Genomic DNA, 17,574 nt, shown 5'->3' with positions numbered 1-17,574 from the left:
ATTAGTTTTGCACACCCTAAGCGTTGTAGGACGATCCACAAAGCCAAGGAGTCTGCAAGGGGGTAATGATCCAACTTGAATGTGGCTTTGTATAGACCTTGCAGTAAAAATAAAATGTGTTCAGTATTTTCAACTGCCTCGCAACCCATTAGGCACAGTTTTGTTGGGTCTCCTTTTTAGTCCAGGAGCAAGTGAAAGAAGTCAGGGTAAAACCTTGAATCGAAATTTTTTGCACATGCAAAGGGTTTTAGAAACCATGTTCAAATATTGCTCAAAATCTGGTATCAACTTAAACAGGAAGGAATCTACCAAGCTGCCAGAGGAGGCGCCAGAGATTTTGGTTCCTAAAGCAAAGTTTCAGAAAGCCATTTTTAACTTATCATGAGCATCTCAGAGGATTTTCCCCAACCGGAGTGACCATTTAATATGACTGATACAATCCCTAAAAGGTTCTATATCCTCATTAGACTTATCCAATATTGGATAGGTCTCACAGCAATATCAGAGATTGAGCTAATATTTAGGTCAAGTTGAACAGGAAGCGTTGCAGCCCTAGTAGGGAGAATCAGGAGAGTCTTTATAAAAGCATTTTCAGCTTTTTTTGAGAGTGGCAAGATTATAGTGCCCCCCACAATCCATCCCATACAGGACAGCTCCACAGGCTTGGATCTTGTATATCTTATAGTGGCTTCTCATTTATATCTACAATCACCTCTTGCTCCTGGGCCAGCTCCTAGCCTGCACCCTTCGACAAAGATGGCCCAAGGCTATTGCTTCTGGCGAAGGAAAGTTCTACAGAAGCTCACTCTTTTGGGAGACTATATGCATTCATTGGGAGGCAACATTTTGCACTGTATTGGAACTTTTATAGCTAATGTTCCTTTTTACCAGCAATTGGCCAAACTAAACACCAACTCCGGAACTAGGGGTAGAGCAGGAGTCCCTGCAGCTGGAAGATGGAGGCTCTACCACCAAACACTCCAAGTCTGAACAGCAAAATAGGTTCAGCCATTGAATGGCTACCAGAAGCATTCAGTCCACTTTCTGAATTCGACAGTCACCCTTGTAATGACAGCAAGGGAGTGTGGAGACGACACCCACAAGTCTTGCAGGATAGCGACTCCTCAGGACTGTTACTGCGGAAAAATAAATCTAAAGGGCTGCCTCAGTGTTTTAAGATCAACTTAGATGAATGGCTATCAGGTGAGTTGCCCTCGGCAAGTTGCAAGTTCTGCAGATCTGTTGGCAGAGAGATAGGTGAGATCAGTGGCCTGCACCTTAATGAGAACATGGACATTGTGCTTTCCATGAATATTTAAATTCTATTGCCTCACAAGTAGAGCAGAAAGACAGAGGGCAATAAAGACTTCTGTCAACTTCAGCAGAATGATGTGAATATGGGCGTCTCCTGGTGCAGAGAAATTGTTGTTCCACCAAAAGGGTAGCCTGACAAATCAGTGGTCTGAACATCTGAAGATCTAGATTTGTATTTTGTGGGATCATGGAAACACAACTGCTTCTGAAAGACTGGGAACTGGACTGATGGGGGGGCCCACCTCCTGACACCGGTGAGCTGTAAGAAGGTTACTTACCAATGGTAACAATCCTTCTCGTGGATATTTTATCTACTTGCAGATTCCCCACCTGTAGAAGAATCCCAGGCATCAGAAAGGATCAGGAAAATTCAAAGCTTTCATGTTGCCGGTAAGGTGTCCTGGCTTCGGTCGACGCCAGAAGGAACATCAGAGGACGACCCCAGATAGATCCTGTATAGACTATGTCAATTTACATCAATTTTTCTTCCAACCCTTCAAGGCGAGCAAACGGATAGACAGACAGTGTGGTGCAGTACCAAAAGATAACACTGAATCTTATTAACTCTCCCTATGACTCATCCATCAAAAGAGGAGGCAGGTGGGTTGGTGAAGAATCTGCAAGTAGATACACTAGCGACCAGAAAGATCATTACTGCAAATAAGTAACTTTCTTCTGATTGATACTTCTACCTACAAATACCTCACCTGTGGAACAGATTGCAGAGTAATACCCCAACCCCCAACCCTAGCAAAAAGCTGATGGATTGTTGGATGAGAAAATCCTGCAGAATGGACCTAGCAAAGTGTCCATGCCTACACACCTCTGAATCGAAGCAGACGTGCTTGGCAAAAGTATGCAAAAACATCTTGGCCCTGGCTTGCAGATCTCCGCAATGGAGACGCCTCTTACAAGGGCGGAAGTCATAGACCTGGCTCAGATGGTATGAGGTCTTATGCTTTCTGTAGAGTCTCTTGTCCAGAGCATAGTAGGTTTTGATACAAAGGATGATCCACTTTGGAGAGTCCTTTTCTGCACTGCTTTACCCTTCTTAGCAACTCTGTATCTGACAAATAGGTGGTCATCCAGACTGGTATAGACCAGATAGAAGTTGACTTTCTGCCTAGGATCCAACTATTGCCACCGCTCCTGCTCCTTCGAGGGATGGGACAGGGAGTGGAAAGTTGGGAGTGTGACAGACTGACCCAGATGAAAAGGAGTCACCTCTTTCGGCAGGAAAGCAGCCCTGGTTCTCAACACAAATTTTTGAGACAGAAACAGGTGAAAGGAAGATGGGTACTGAGAGCTTGCAATTCGCTTACCCATCAGGCAGAGTTGATAGCCACTAAAAACACAGCTTGAGAGTCAACATCCTATAGGGACAACTATGTAAGGGCTCTAATGGAGTCTCCGTAAGAAAAGTCAAAACTACATTAAGGACCCAATGAGGCACAACAAAAGAAGTTGGAGGATGCATATTTGTTAACCCCTTTAAAAACTAGCATAATGATGGGGCACTTGAAAAGGGATGGCTGGTTTGGCAGAGAGAGGAATACAGACTTGGCAGCCAAATAAGCCAACAAATCCTTGCCACTGCCTATCATACAGCCCTTCTGAGCAACAGAACGTGCGTATTGCAGGTCCTGAGGCAACTTGGCCTGCAAGGGGTCCACATTATTGTCCGTACGCCATGCAAAAAAGATGTTCCATCTGCCTGAGTAAGCAAATTTGGTGGAGGGGCAACACACTGCAAAGATGACATCTACCGCCTCCAGTAGCAGCTGAAGGAAACCCCAAGGTCCCTGCTCAAACTCAAAGCATGTAGGTGAAGGCCTTGGAGATTGGGATAAACAATTCCCTGACTGGGAAAGAAGGTCCAGCCCAAATGAAAAGCTCAGGCAGCACAGCAGAGACGCTGTTGACTGCAGAAGATGGAGCAACACCACCTCTGGCAAACTGGCTTTGATTAGCCAGTCGTCCCAGTACAGAAAATACAGGGATGCCCAACCTTCGGAGATTTCAAGGTCATGCTGTCGGCAGTGAAGCCCTTCTTTCACTCAGGCTTCCAAGCACTTGGATTCTCTATATGCTGGGGCAGTGGGGAATATTCCTTGCAACTGGCTCTCTAGTGACAGATAACAGGGACAAGTGAGGTCACCCGGAGTAGTTTGGTAGCACCTGGTCACTAGTTGATTGGCTGCTGGGGCAGAAGATGGCTGTTCCGGAACCACCAAGATGAGGTCCAACACGGTCTTTTTAAAGGAAAATAACTGTTAAAAGCTGGTTGAGCAGGGAGAAGAACCTCCATTAGGACATTTGTTTTAACATCCGCTGTTGGAAGTTGCAGAACTAGAAGTTGTGCTACTTTTTTGAGGATCAAATGAATTGCGAGAACTTCTGGGGTAGTGGGGTCCACAGGGAAATCTGGCACTGTGTCAGGGCCACTCACATAAGATAAATGAGGAATGAAAAAGGAATTCAGCCGCTTATTCCTCATACATTGGTAAGGGATCAGAGTCAGAACCAAATAACTGGTGTAACCTCTCCCTGCAACTCTCTTCCTCAGTCAACTTTGAGCCTCTTTCCTGGATCTGGTGGTGAGGTTCTGCATGGGCTCTCAGCTCCACTTGCATGTCCAGTGTAGGCGCAGTCTCGGTTTCCTGCAGCGGTACCAGTTACAGCACAGATAGAGGTAGTATATAGGTGCCCATCAGGATGAGACTGGGATCGGGGCTACTGGGCTTACAGTGTATGGCATCATGGGAAAGAACCAGTTTATTCCTAGTGAATGTACTGAACATGGCATTCAGGAAGGCCGCCGGATCTGTGTCTGTAGCTGGGAACTCTGTCAGTCATTGATGGCAACAGGGTGTTCAGTAAGTGAGGTACCACTGCGATTGATCTGGAACGAAGTGGGCTGGCACCAGGGGAAACTGGCTCAACAGAATGCAGCATCAGGAAAGCAAACTTAGGGATCGGGTCTGGCTGAGGAGTAGGCGCAAAGCCACCAGGAGTGTGTACATTGAGATCCAATGGGACTAACACCGGCTAAGAAGAAGATCCTGTAGGAATCCGGGGCTGTCTGGGAGACTTATCTTTGCAAGCACATCTTATACTTCTTTCTTCTGGTATCACATAAGGAAAGTGATAATGAGTGGGGTCAAGATAGACAACTTCTTTGAGATTCTTCTTCAGGTTCTAGCCATAAAGAGCTTAGCCTTGTGTCCCTTGATGGCCTTCAGGTTCATACGGCGACGAGAGTCACAGCGACCGGAATCGTTGTCCGAACCCAAGCACCACAGGCAAATAGTGTAGAGGTCAATGATGGACATCTGTCCCTCGCCGTCCCTACAAGGCTTTATGCCCGGACGCTTGGTTGGAGACGGTACTACGCAAAAAAAAAGTGAGGAAAACACAAATCTCAAGAAAGAGAGCTCCAGATCCACATCAAAAGTGTGGATAAAAGGGAACATACCTTGTTGGGAAGGGGCTGTTGCCGTATGGCTTTGGGTTTGTCATATGACATCACTTTCAGTGTCGACCAAAGCCAGTACCCCCCTACTGACAGTGAGAGCTTTGAACTTCCCAGATCCAGTCCGACACCTGGGATTGTGTTAAAAGTGAAGAATCTGTAGGAAAAAGCATCTTTGAGAAGATGCAACTATATTCTTAAAAATGCCATGGCGGTACATGGGTACAGACCATAAGAGCAAAGATCTTCTGGAACCACAATACAGTGACTAGGACGTGGAAGTGGAATCAGGCCTGTGTAATGGTCAGAACTTAGACTGGAAGAGAAAAAGCAATACATCCAGTACTTAGCACTGCTCTTTTGAAGACTACTGTCTGATCCAGAGCTTTCTAATGTTTAGACAGACTGATTTGAGAAACCAAATGCAGAACATCGAGGGAACTAAGAGTCCCGAGAGTGGTGCAGTTGGCAAATGCTAAAATAAGTGTGTTAAACCCATCTCCTCATGTGGACACCAAGGGGAAGTAAGTGCTGCGATCAAAAGGGAAACACCTTATACTGGTAGAGAAAACCATCTGCATCAAACCCATAAAGCGTCTGGTGTATCAAACTGGATAGGACAGTTAGAATCCTTGTGGACTGATCATATGTTGTGGTCTTGCAGGAAGACAAGTGCAGAGAAAATCATTCACTGACAGGGTTACTGAGCTTAACTATCTCCAGTTTGGAATCATAGAAGTAGTTTCTATGCTTTATTTCTCATACAGATATTGAATAGATACTGCCAGCTCTTGCGTTTCGTGAAGCTGTAAACCTGTGAGAAAGGCAAGCAGTGTCCCTGTAGACTTTGATATCCTTGAAACGGCGTATAAGTTTTTTATTTCAATTCTAATAATTCAGCAGTGAGAGCCAAAAAGACTCACAGTGTGCTGTTCATAGTAGAATGGCAGTGCCTCCTTCACACAGAAGAGAAGACCAGCACTTTAGACCAGTTGGGCAAGGTAGGACCATTTCAGGGCTACTTTGTGACTCATCTAACCAGATGTTCATGCTTTGGGGAATGAGTTCAACATGCCCCAGGATAATGATGAGCAGTATAATTGAGGTCCTGTTTCATTCACTAACTATTGGATTTCCACTTTTAGTTCTTTTGAATGACACAGGAATTCTAGTGGATACCAAGACATATACTTGGTGCATCAAGCCAGGATAACATCTGTGCTTGTCTGATGAAGGTTCAGGTAGGACGTCTGGTACATCTTCTGTCATTTATCAACCCAAAAGCCCATAGGCAAAGGACTCAGACCTCTTGTCCAAACTAGGGGCAGGACCAACCACAAATCACTGGGTGGGTTCCCCTTCTGCAATGGAGGGCAAGTGGAAGGTACAGGAGAAAGGATCCATGAAACTGGGCTACTGAAGTCAGATCGGTACCCCCAGGGCAACTGCGACAGCTTGTCTGAAAGGCCCACCTCATAATCAAGAGTTCACCCCAAATGGGCCAACACTGTAGACCATAAGCATGTATATATGTCCTAAAACTCCAGAAGCCACTAACCTATCGACCTTAAGACACACTTTAAGAATAAGGAAAATATCCATATAGGTGGCTGGAAAAGACTTATGTTGAGTCATTATCCCTTTGTCCCACTGTGCCTGCCGAAGAGCTCAGCAGCAAGGAGAACCCCTTCTTGAACTATTAGAAAACTAGTAGCGAGTAGGGAAAAGGTTTCAGAGAGTAAATTACTGTACCAATGGAAAATGCACACTTCTCTTTTGGCATCTCAATTTATTCTCACGTCACTTCTTGTGACATTTAAGAAAGAGCAAAGAATCAACTAATCAAAGAAGTTAGAGGTGACGTCATTTTCCTGCCAATGTCCCCAGCAAAAATCGATGGGAATGGACACCTAGTTATCACTACCCCACACACTGCACCTCACGCCAGTACACTTCAGTGACATACCAGAAGGAGCAGCTCCAAGTGAACCTTGGAATAACATGTCATGGTTGACTTAAGCCTCAGTGCTGGAACCCTTGACATTAGCTTTTAAATGCAAAGTGAAGTTTGCTCAGTTAGCTGTGTGACAGCCCTCAGTTTTGCGGAGTGTCAGCAGTACAAAGTGGAAGACCAAGAACAAATCTCCTGTCTGAGACCTGCAAAAATAAAGATTCCTACGCCTGAAAACACTGGGGTCATAGCTGCTTTATGGCTATTCACTTCTCAACGTTTCAGTTAATCAAATCCAAAACAGGGTGCGCAGAAAAATCTGATCTTAAAGTTCCCTGTAGGAGAGATCCCCAGAGAGCAAAATCACTGCAGACATAATATGTTTTAGTTGGCTTCAAAAAGGGGCCCTCGTTGAATCTGGGCTTCAAGGGCCTGGACAGAGGCAGGCAGAAGTAGGAGGCGCAGGCAGCATACATCTGAAGGAGGACGAAAAAGCAAAAATAAAGAAATAAATAAAAAAAAACCTTAAAAACAAGAGAACCAAAAAGTTCTGCATCCATTTGCTCTAAGTGGAAAAAGGGACTGTCAGGAGGAGGTAAGGGACAGATCCTATCATGCAAACAAGCCTGTCTCCTAAATGTAACTTTTGCTGTGTAAATTATGTTTTGGGGTTCCCACCTACAGCAGTGAAAGTCCCTTAGGTCTGGAGGAAGGGGGGCTAAAAAGTGCCACTGTTACTACAGCCTGTGCATCTCCTACTAAGACATAGTGAGATGATGCATTCACGTGGGATGAGAGTCTATGGCCCGGATTCGGTTGGCAGCAGCAAACAAAACACACAGAGGACATAGTCGCATGAAAGATAAACCCACGCTGAGCGCCCATCTTAAGCTGGAGAAAAGCAACTGAACTTCCTGTATCTAACCATTACATGGAATATTTAAGCACAGCATTTTAATCTGGAACTGACTGAAAGTTTTTTCTGCACGTTACATAGTTTAGAAGTCTGCAAATAGAAACAGACATCTGCTGTGTGAACATTCCGGCAGGTCAATTTAGCTGATACTCACCAATAATCACCAGCAACATCAGTACAATGACCACGGTCACAATTGCTTTCATCTAAGAGGGGGAAAAAAGGTTAACATTAATTGTGTAGTGACTTGGTTACTTCAAGTTCATAGGTTCTCGGACATTATCAACTTATTGATATCAGTAGTGTCAGAACTTTTACAGACAGTTAATAGTGCTCTGCAAGAAAGGAGTATACCACCTGCATGTATGTGCACTTCTTGGCTGCTACTACATAGGTGAGCACACATACTGATCCCTTTATGGAAAAAAAACAACATTTGTTGTATTGCTTTTGTCGTAGGTAAGAGGGGCTGGTGGGAAAGTGGTAATATTGGGAGTGAGTTTACAGAATAGGGGTAATAGTCACGATGAAGGTAACTTTACTCCAGTCTTATGTACAGGCACTTTTCCATTTTACACCTGTGGACAGATCCTATGGCCAGATAATAAAGAGGGCGAGATGAAGACATGATCAACCATTTTAGGCCACTGCAAACTGACCCACTTAAATGTCCTGGTTGCAAAAAGCATCATTCTGAGAGAAAAGTAGATGGTTGATCAGGTAAAAAGAATAGCCGAAAGGGCTGCTAGCTAACTGTCAACAGTGCTTACTGCAAGGCCTTGCTGGGAAAGCACTAAAAAGTTTGGCCTGCATAAGGTCGATATGATGAGCACCCTACCAGGCACCCTACCAGGCAACAAACTGACAAAGTAATCTATGCTGGCCTCTGGGACCAAAGAATGCCATACTGCAACGATAATATCAGCAACTAGGGCTGGCACATAGAACACATTTAACAGTTTCTCCTCTGACCTCCAAGGATGGGCTATAGGTTATGGAGTCTAAGGTGCAGGATTCTCCCCTGTTCCAGAGACAGGAGATCCTCCCAAACAGATAGCCAAATCAGAGAACAAATGATGATCAGGAGATCTGGGTACCACACTCTGACCCATTCCAGGCTGGTTCAGATGACTTGGACTTGGTCTGTCCTGATATTACTCAAAACCCTATGCAGAGGAGACAGTAAAAGGTACATGTACAGGAGACTCGTGCCGATCAAAGTCGGAATGAATCTCCAATGTGACTTTTCTGGTCCTGAATGCCAGTGTGCTGTAGCACTGACATCTCACAATCTTTCCTGTGAGGAACAGATCTAACTCTTTAATTAGGGAATATGCCACTGATCAAAGATGCCCCTTGCCACCTTCAGATAGCAATACCACTTATGATCTGCCAGTCAACGTCTGTACAGCCTACCAGAAAGATGTTCTGCTGACCCAGAGACTTCCATATTGTAGAGCCTCCTGGCAGAAAACCCAAGACCACCCCCCTTTGCTTGTTACAGTAGTATTACATTGCGGTTGTGTTGTCCTTTAGGACCTGCACAAGCAGTCTCCTCCTGATGGATAGTAAGGTGGCTTTCAGGGCCGAATAGATCGCCCGAAGCACCAAAAGCCCAATGTTCAGGTGGCTTTCTGCTGAAGACCAAAGGCATCTGATCTCAGAGACCTTTGCCCTCCACTTCTGAAGGTGCCTTTTATGCACAACACCGGTGCCAATAGCTCTGTTCACAATCCATGGATCCAAACCATCACAAAAAAAAAAAAAACATACGTTCCTGTATTCAAGCCACCAAGCACTGTATGAGCCAGAGAGGCCTGAAGTCTTCTGAGACTCTGCCAAGATTTTCCTGGCTATATTTAATGAAGCATGGGCTCACCTGCCTATAAGGCCCATTATGTTAAAATATCTTAAGGTCCAACTGGCCGATGAGTACAATCTCTTTCCAAAGCTATCAATACATTTTGATTCTCTATCTAGAGGGTTGGTCTAAAAGGCATTAAAAGTAACTTTACATGTCTACTCCTCTACTACTAAACTTTCAGGTGGAAGGTGTCTTGTCAGAAAACCAGGGGTCACCAGAAGCCTGAGTAGGTTGCCTTGTCAACAGGTCGACTGACCGAAGGACACTAGTGCAGCTTGGACCAAAAGGCCATAAGGCTGTCTGAAAGAACCGGAACTGGCTGAAGGATCTCAGTTAACAAGTTTCAACAGTAGACAACATTTGCTTCTTTTCACACAGCTACAGCAAAAGAGAGCGACAGTGCCCCAGGTGTGAGTCTGGTATGAATAGCGTGCTTTATTCTATTGTGGGTATTCACCTGCTTGCGTTACATGTGCCAGTCATTCAATCAAACTGCTGAATACGTGTAACTAATATGATGCATGTTTAGTTTATCTAATGTTCTGCAATGTAATAATCAAGCTTATGTGGATATATTCACTTAATTTAATCTAAATGCAGACTCCTCATTTTACATACCTAGATGGGAACTGTTAGAAATGGGGTTTCTAGTTGGCAGTGGTTTGCACCCTGTCCAATTAGAGACCCTCACTCTAATCAGGATAAGGAAGTCACACAGCTCGGATAACCCCCTTCTCACCCCTTGGTTGCTTGGCTCAAGTAATACGGGTTGTATCAGAGGCAATGTGTAAAGTATTTATATACACCCACAATATAAAAAATAAATAAATAAATAAAAAAACACACACACACAAAAGGACTTCACACCAGTTTAGAAAAATAGCCAATATTTATTGGAGTAAAACAAGACCAACATGACAAAAATTCAACATAGACAAGTCAACATATCTGTTTAAAAAATGTACGCAAGTCTTAATCCATAGGAATCAGTGGATTAATCCAAAATACCTGGGATGTGTCAAAAACAGACAATGTGGGCCACAGGGGAGGCAAGGTGCCGGAAAGGACAAGCAAGGGGTCAATTCCTTATTGTACAGGTGAAGTGATGCATTGATTTTTTTTCCCTCACAAGGGAGACTACATGTAGGTTCCTTACTGACAGGGGAGGTGAGGAGTCAATTCTTTCCTCGCAGGAAACACGATTCATCGATTTCTGGACAAGCAGCCTTGGTTCCTTACTATGGTGTGGGGGTGGGGTTTTGATGAAAAATTGGCACAGAGGGACAATGTGTGGAAAATTCAGATGCGCTGTGTTGATGGGACTGTGGTGAAACAGGCGCTGCGTCGATTCTGCAGCCACAAGACAGGTGCTCCATATCTTTTTCAGACACACGACAGGCGCTGCGTTGATTCTTCCGGCATGGTGCGTTGATACGTGGATTTTCTCCTTCAGATCACCAGCTTGCACTTCCAAAGGCCCACAGACTAGAGCTGGTACCACTTAGCAAGTCAGGACTCTCAGGAGAAGTTTCCATGCACTGGCAGATTAAGTCATTGATGCCACTGAGACTTAACAGGAGACAAGCTCAGTCCAAGCCACTGGAGAACCTTTGGAAGCAGAATAAAAGAAAGCCAAGTCCAATCCTTTCACTCCCAGGACAGAAGCAGCAAGCAGGAGGCCAGCACAACAAAGCAACAAGCAGCGTGGCAGTCCCTCCTACATTATACAGCTCTTCTTCCTATCAGAATTTCCTCAGTCCAGAAGTGTTCTAACTTTGTTGTGTCAGAGATTCAGTACTTATACCCATTTTGGTCTTTGAAGTAGGCATACCTCAAAGGGTAGTCTTTGTACTGCCCTGGCCCCAGACACCCTCCAGGGGGTTAGAGACTGCTTTGTGTGAGGACAGGCACAGCCCCTATTCAGGTGCATGTGTCTCCTCCTGCCACGAATCTAGCAGTGGAAGACCCATCAGCCGGCTGATGGGTCATCAGGATATGCAGTGCACACCTCAGCTCCCTCTGTGTGACGGGCTGCTTGTGAATTCACTCTAGAGAAACCCGTCATCCTGACCCAGACATGTATACCACAGACAGGCAGATGCACAGAATGGTTAGGCAAGAAAATGGCCACTTTCTAACGGTGGCATTTTCAAATTCACAGTTCGAAAACAAACTTCACCAATATATTTTTAAAATGTGAATTCAGAGACGCTAAACCCAACTCTCCATATGCTCTGAATGGGAAATTACACTTAATTTAATAGTTCAAGGCAATCCCATGTTACCCTAAGGGAGAGATAGGCCTTGCAAAAGTGAAAAACAAAATTAGTAGTATTTCACTATCAGGACATGTAAAACATACCAATACATGTCCTACCTTTTAAATACACTGCACCCTGCCCATGTGGCTGCCTTGGGCCTACCTTAGGTGTTATCTACAGATAATAACAAGGTTTGCTCGAATTACAGCTACTAGTGTTCTAAACTCCTAAACGGACGTTTCTTGCCACAAACCGAAAATGAAAAGTAAAACAGTTTCACATAAGTGAGCCGATGGCCACTATGAGCGCAAAGCAGACACACAAAAGGAAACAGAAGTTCACTTGCAGTCAAACGTATCGGCAAAAGTGCAAATATCCATGTAACAGGGTTGATGTCACACAAAGCGCTTGACTACTGCCTAACAAGATTGCGCTGCCTAGGAAATGAAAAGAAAAAGTAGTCCAGAAACCATAGTGAAAACAGAGCCTTTCAGAAGTTTACCAATGCGCTCCAGGAGGGCTAAACATCGGAAAAGGTATGACAAAGGCATGCCTTTCACTAATTAAATCAAACCAATTTTGGAAGGCCAACCAAACTGATGGGCGTGGTTAAAAGCCCACAGAGAGATTACACCAGATGCAGGGCGCTTTGCGCGCTCAACCCCAAAAAAGGAATATTTGGGCTTGGAAAGTGCGTGCACTTGCCAGGTCGATATGGCAGTTTAAAACTGCACATACAGGCACTGCAATGGCAGGCCTGAGCCATGTTTAAAGAGCTACTGAGTGGGTGGCACAATCAGTGCTGCATGCCCACTAGTAGCATTTGATTTACAGGCCCTGGGTACACACAATGCACTGTCCTACACTAACTAGGGACTTACTAGTAAATCAAATAAGCCAATCATGGAGAAACCAATCACCAAAATAAAGCATATGCACTTTAGTATTGGTTTGCAGTGGTAAAGTGCCCATTGATCTAAAGCCAACAAACACAGGTCAGAAAAAAAAAGAATAGTAAGAGGGCAAAACGTCTGGAGAAAACTCTGTAAAAAAGGCCAGAGAAGATGGAGGCTGTTGGGGTTACAAACTTATTTTGTTGAACCTACTTGTAAGCACCCAAGTGTAAAATCACCCAACTCTTGTAGACCTTTGCTCAACATTATCTAGCAGCTGCTATTTAATGTTTTCCAAGTTATACATGTATCCTCACCATCAGACACTTTGTTCCACCTCATATAGCCAAGTAGAGTTGGCTACAGACTAAGTCTAACCGTTGCAGCAACTCCTCTGTCATTTTTGTTTGCGTGGGCCTAACAGCTTTCATCTCTTTTAGAATCTCATGAATCATCCTGACAAAGCCCTCATTTATCCACCAAGACACCCCGACCTAGTGAAGAGTCCAAATGCTCCTTGGAACCCACGCTGCTCATACCATAAGTGTCCCTGCCACTACTCAAGGTTGTCTCTGGTTTAGTAGTGCCCTTATGTGGTTCCACAGTCAAAACTGAACTTTGGGAGGGGGTATTCGCCCTGGCTCCTCCACCTGATATTTCCACTCTTGGCATTACAGCAACTAGTCTGGCATAAGGGGTACAAACCACCACCCTCAGCGCTCTGCAGGAATAACCTGATCCTTTTCTTCTCCACTCCTGGGATAACCTTCTTGGCCATCTTCCTGCCTCCCAACAGCCCATGCCAGCTGTTCTGCCAGGGATGTTAGAAATGGTGGATCCTGCACTTCTACTGATGCGTCCCTGGAGCTCCCTGGGACCCGGTCTCCATGTCGGTCTCCAGCATGCCTCCAGCTTCCAAAGCTGCGAGCAGTGGGGTGTTTATTGAACTAGCAGGGGTGCCATCAGGCAAGGTGGCGGGCGAGCCTATTCCTGCTTCCATTTTAATTAGAGTGGCTTGTACAGTTTCCAGCACCCTAGTGAACCCTGGCACTCTTCTGGTTGCTCCGTAATTCATCCAAGGGAATGTTCTTCCTCTCACCGGCATGCTTAGCGGATTTCAGTGTCTTAGATATCTTATCCGGCATTTCGTTAGTGCACCTGGCTACTCCTTAACCAAGTGCGAGTACTGGCCTGATGCACAAACAAACTTATACAAAAAGCAGGGCAGCAGGAGTTCAAGGGATGCTCAAACAGCCCAGCAGTGCAAAGTTGTCAGCTAGCGAGGAACAGAGTCAAACCCCTCTTTCATCAAATACTGGCTAGCCCCCCCCCCCCCCTCACTGCCCTCCCTCCCTCCCTCCCTCCCTCCCTCAAAGTGACAGGCACAGAAAACCACATGCAGGGGCATACCAAGAAGACAGGCCACCGGGAAACAAACAAAAGAGCCAGGGGAGAAGCAGTAGTTCAGAATGGTTCAAAGCAGCAGTTCAACAAGGATGTCCTTCCACTTAATTCGCCCCAATAAATACATTCTACCTTCAGGGGCACTCTGCCATGTGCTGCATGACCAACTTTCAGGCCATGCATCTCCTGCAGGAACCGCAATACACTGCCATGCGTCCCCAGAGACATGCAGGAGCCTACAGGGACCAGAAAGTCCATATAGTAACCTCCATACAGCTCCGGGAAACAGCTATCTATTATGGAGAAAGCCTTACAGAGCCTGGCAGGCCCAGCCTCAGGAGAGATGTTGCTTCCATCGCAGGCCTTGAAAAATCTTAAACAATGTTACTAGACCCGCAGGTTGAGTAGCCTGAATAATCTACTCGACTTAACTGTAATGTACTTGATCCGGAAACAGGTCTCAAATTGTATGATCCTAGGCAAATATTGTATTTTACAGTAACCTTTTTCTTTATTCTCACATATGACTGCTCCTTCGGCTATGCGAGTTCAGCATTTCTGCTGTTTAAAAAAAAAAAAAAAAATCCTCTTTTATTTAAACGTTTGATCCATGTACAATAAATTTAGCCCACATACAGGGTACACATGATCCATGCCCAATTTGCCTCTTAGTTTACTAAAAGCTTTGCCATCAGGGCATGAGTAATTCTCCATTTATGTTTGAACACTCACTGTGAGAAACTGGGGCTGATTGCAGAGGCCCCCTAACTTTTTGCCCCCATTTTCCACTTTATGCTGGTGTTTTCCTGACTCTGATGGTGCCCTGGGTACTGCTAACCAGTCCCAGGGCCTGTGCTCTGTGTAAAATGGATATGCAAATTAGGCTAATTATAATTGGCTAAGTTAACCTACCTATAAGTCCCTAGTATATGGTAGGGCATGTAGGTTTAGGGACCACAGCATAGGTGGTGCACACCTAGGTGCATTGCTGAGGTGCCCAGTGTCATTTTAAAAGCAAGCCTGCCTTGCTGGCTGCTTTTAAATTAAAGTTATATGCAAATTCGACTTTGGAATTAAAGGTACTTCCAAAGTCTTAAACTACCTTATTTTTACATATAAGTCACCCCTAAGGTGTTCCCTATGTGCCCCTAGGGCTGGGTGCCATGTAACTATAAGCAGGGACTTTATAAAAATAGATTTATAAGCCCTGGTGAGGTAAAAACAGCCAAATTCGTTTTTCCCTCATTGAAGTAAATGGCCTTCATAGGCTAGAATGGGCAGACTTTATTTAAAATTTTAAAGTCTCCTTAAATGTTACATACCAAGAATTTGGTATCAAATTGATTGTTATAATAAATCCCACAACTTCCAGTTGTTGGATTTAATATAACTAGTGCAGGTAAAAAGTTTAGACTTTACCTAAAAAGTTGCCAATTTCAGCTCTGCATTGTTTTTGCTGCTGTGCTCTGATTGGCCAGCCTGCAGCAGCTTCTGCCAGGCTACTTTAATGAGGTGTGAAGTGGCCTGACTTCACACAAAGGAATGTGCTTGGGGGAGAGAATCTCCCCTCAGCAGATGGTGAGGCAGGAAGGGGGAGGGCTGCCAAACTGGTCTTCAAAGGCAGAGAAGGACATTTGCAGCACCCAGCAACACCCCCACATCCTGCAACCCCAGACAGCTAGGTGCCCCCTTGATTAGATTAGGAGAGGGCAGGAGAGGGGTGTGTTTATGATTTTTAGCCACACCAGTGGGTGGGCTCAGCCAGATCTCTCCTCCAAAAATCAGATTCATCCATTTTGGATTTTTAGAGACTGTTGCCTTCTGGGATGGATTTTTGCCACACTTCCCAGGAAGTGGTCATCACAGGGGGACGACCCTGTCCCTGATTGGAGGACCAGGGCCCCCCTGCTTTTCACCCAGGAGCAAGGATAAAACTGGCAGACCTGCACCCACGCCTCAGATCCCCACCAAATTTCAAGAAGAAGGAACTACAAGAAGAAGAAGGACTGCCCTGCTGGACCCCTGGCCTGCACCTGGAACCTGCACTCAGAAGGACTGCACCAGCTGCACACTTGGGCTTCACCACAAGAAGGACTTTGCCTGGCTTCAACTGGTTCAAGGAGGGACTCCCTGTTTGCTACAGGTGAAAAATTGCTAACCAGAGTCCCCTGCACCAACTCCTGAAAAAGTGACCAGCTGACCACTGTCCAGTGGCCAAAAAGGAGTTTGCGCCAGGTGCATTCTGGGAGTTGAAGTCCGCACTTCCCAAGGACCATCACAGAACTTCTGGACCCTTGGGGTGAGCTGTGGACCCCAAAAGAACCTTAAAAGAACATCTGGGTGAAGCCCCAGAAGTTTGGAAAAGATTGGAGAATTTTTTGAAAAAAGCTCCATAAAGTGACCGACCCGACGCGGAAATTCTAGCCGGCTTGCCTCAACCGCGACCCGGCCTGACTTCGTGGTTCGTCCCGGTAAAGAAAAACATCCGAAAAAGAGACTAAGTCCGAACGTAAAAAGTTGACCGGGACCTTCCAGCCATCGTATCCGAGAAGGGCTCCACGGACGTCGGATCAAGATCCAGGTTTACCCCGGTCGAAGGATTTTCATCTCGAAAAAACGACTAAGTCCGAAGGTAAAAATCACCACCGAGGAAACCGACTTCGCGTATCCGGACAAGGGCTCCAGGAGGTCGGATCCAACTGGCAGGTTCGTCCCGGTGAAGAAAAACTTCAAAATAAAGACTAAGTCAGAAGGTAACTTTTTAACCGAGGCCTCCCGCGACCTGTAGCCGAGCAGGGCTCCATCGCGGTCGGCCTGAAAGTTTGACTTTATCCCGGTCCTGGTGCAACCAGATGACCCGATTGGCGCTTTTTGTTTCTAAGCGCTAGAAAATAATAATACTTTAAAAATTCATATCTCCGGTTCCCCTGAACCGATTTTAATCGTTTTTGTGTCATTTTAAAGATAAAAATATAAGCTATTTTTATAAATTGGTTTTGGATTTTTAAACTGTTTCCTGTGTTTTATTTAATTACTGTTTTGTGATATCTGAATGCTTTACACTTTGTCTCCTAAGTTAAGCCTTGACGCTCGATGCCAAGCTACCAAGGGTAGAGCTGGGATTAATTTACTGAGACCTAACTGTACTTTTGTGGAGGTTTGTGGCTTGTTGCTAGGTGTAGGTACCTACCTGCCCTACCAATAACCCATTTTCCAACACTCACTTTTAATAAATATTTTACTAAAGCATGAAGTGGTAGCGCAGTGTCATTTACAGACAGTAAATTTCCAAGAAATGTCCAAAAACCTTCCCTCTAACATGCAGCTTTAATGATAAAACTATATTGTGTATTAACAATAGTCTGTGAAAACTGGGTTTCAGAAAACATTTATCATTTGACTATCATTTGCACATCACCAAGGAAAGTGTTCCGACTTTTTTTTCCCAATCCCATTAAAATATTTTTTTCATCTCACAGAAGTACAATAAATGGTCTTT

The 17,574-nt window shown here is 45.0% G+C and overlaps 1 protein-coding gene across 1 annotated transcript in view; it reads right to left on the bottom strand.

Moving 5' to 3' along the window:
* The window catches only part of VAMP4 (vesicle associated membrane protein 4), a 111,671-nt gene that overhangs the window by 6,530 nt on the left and 87,567 nt on the right, over positions 1 to 17,574 (bottom strand). Inside the window, exon 8 of the mRNA XM_069231444.1 lies at positions 7,808 to 7,859. Within this exon, the coding sequence (XP_069087545.1) occupies positions 7,808 to 7,859 (52 nt within the window). The remainder of the gene's footprint in view (positions 1 to 7,807; positions 7,860 to 17,574) is intronic.

This window comes from Pleurodeles waltl, chromosome 4_2 (assembly GCF_031143425.1).
Source record: "Pleurodeles waltl isolate 20211129_DDA chromosome 4_2, aPleWal1.hap1.20221129, whole genome shotgun sequence".
NCBI classification, from domain to species: Eukaryota; Metazoa; Chordata; class Amphibia; order Caudata; family Salamandridae; genus Pleurodeles; species Pleurodeles waltl.
This window is presented reverse-complemented; position numbering and strand designations above follow the sequence as displayed.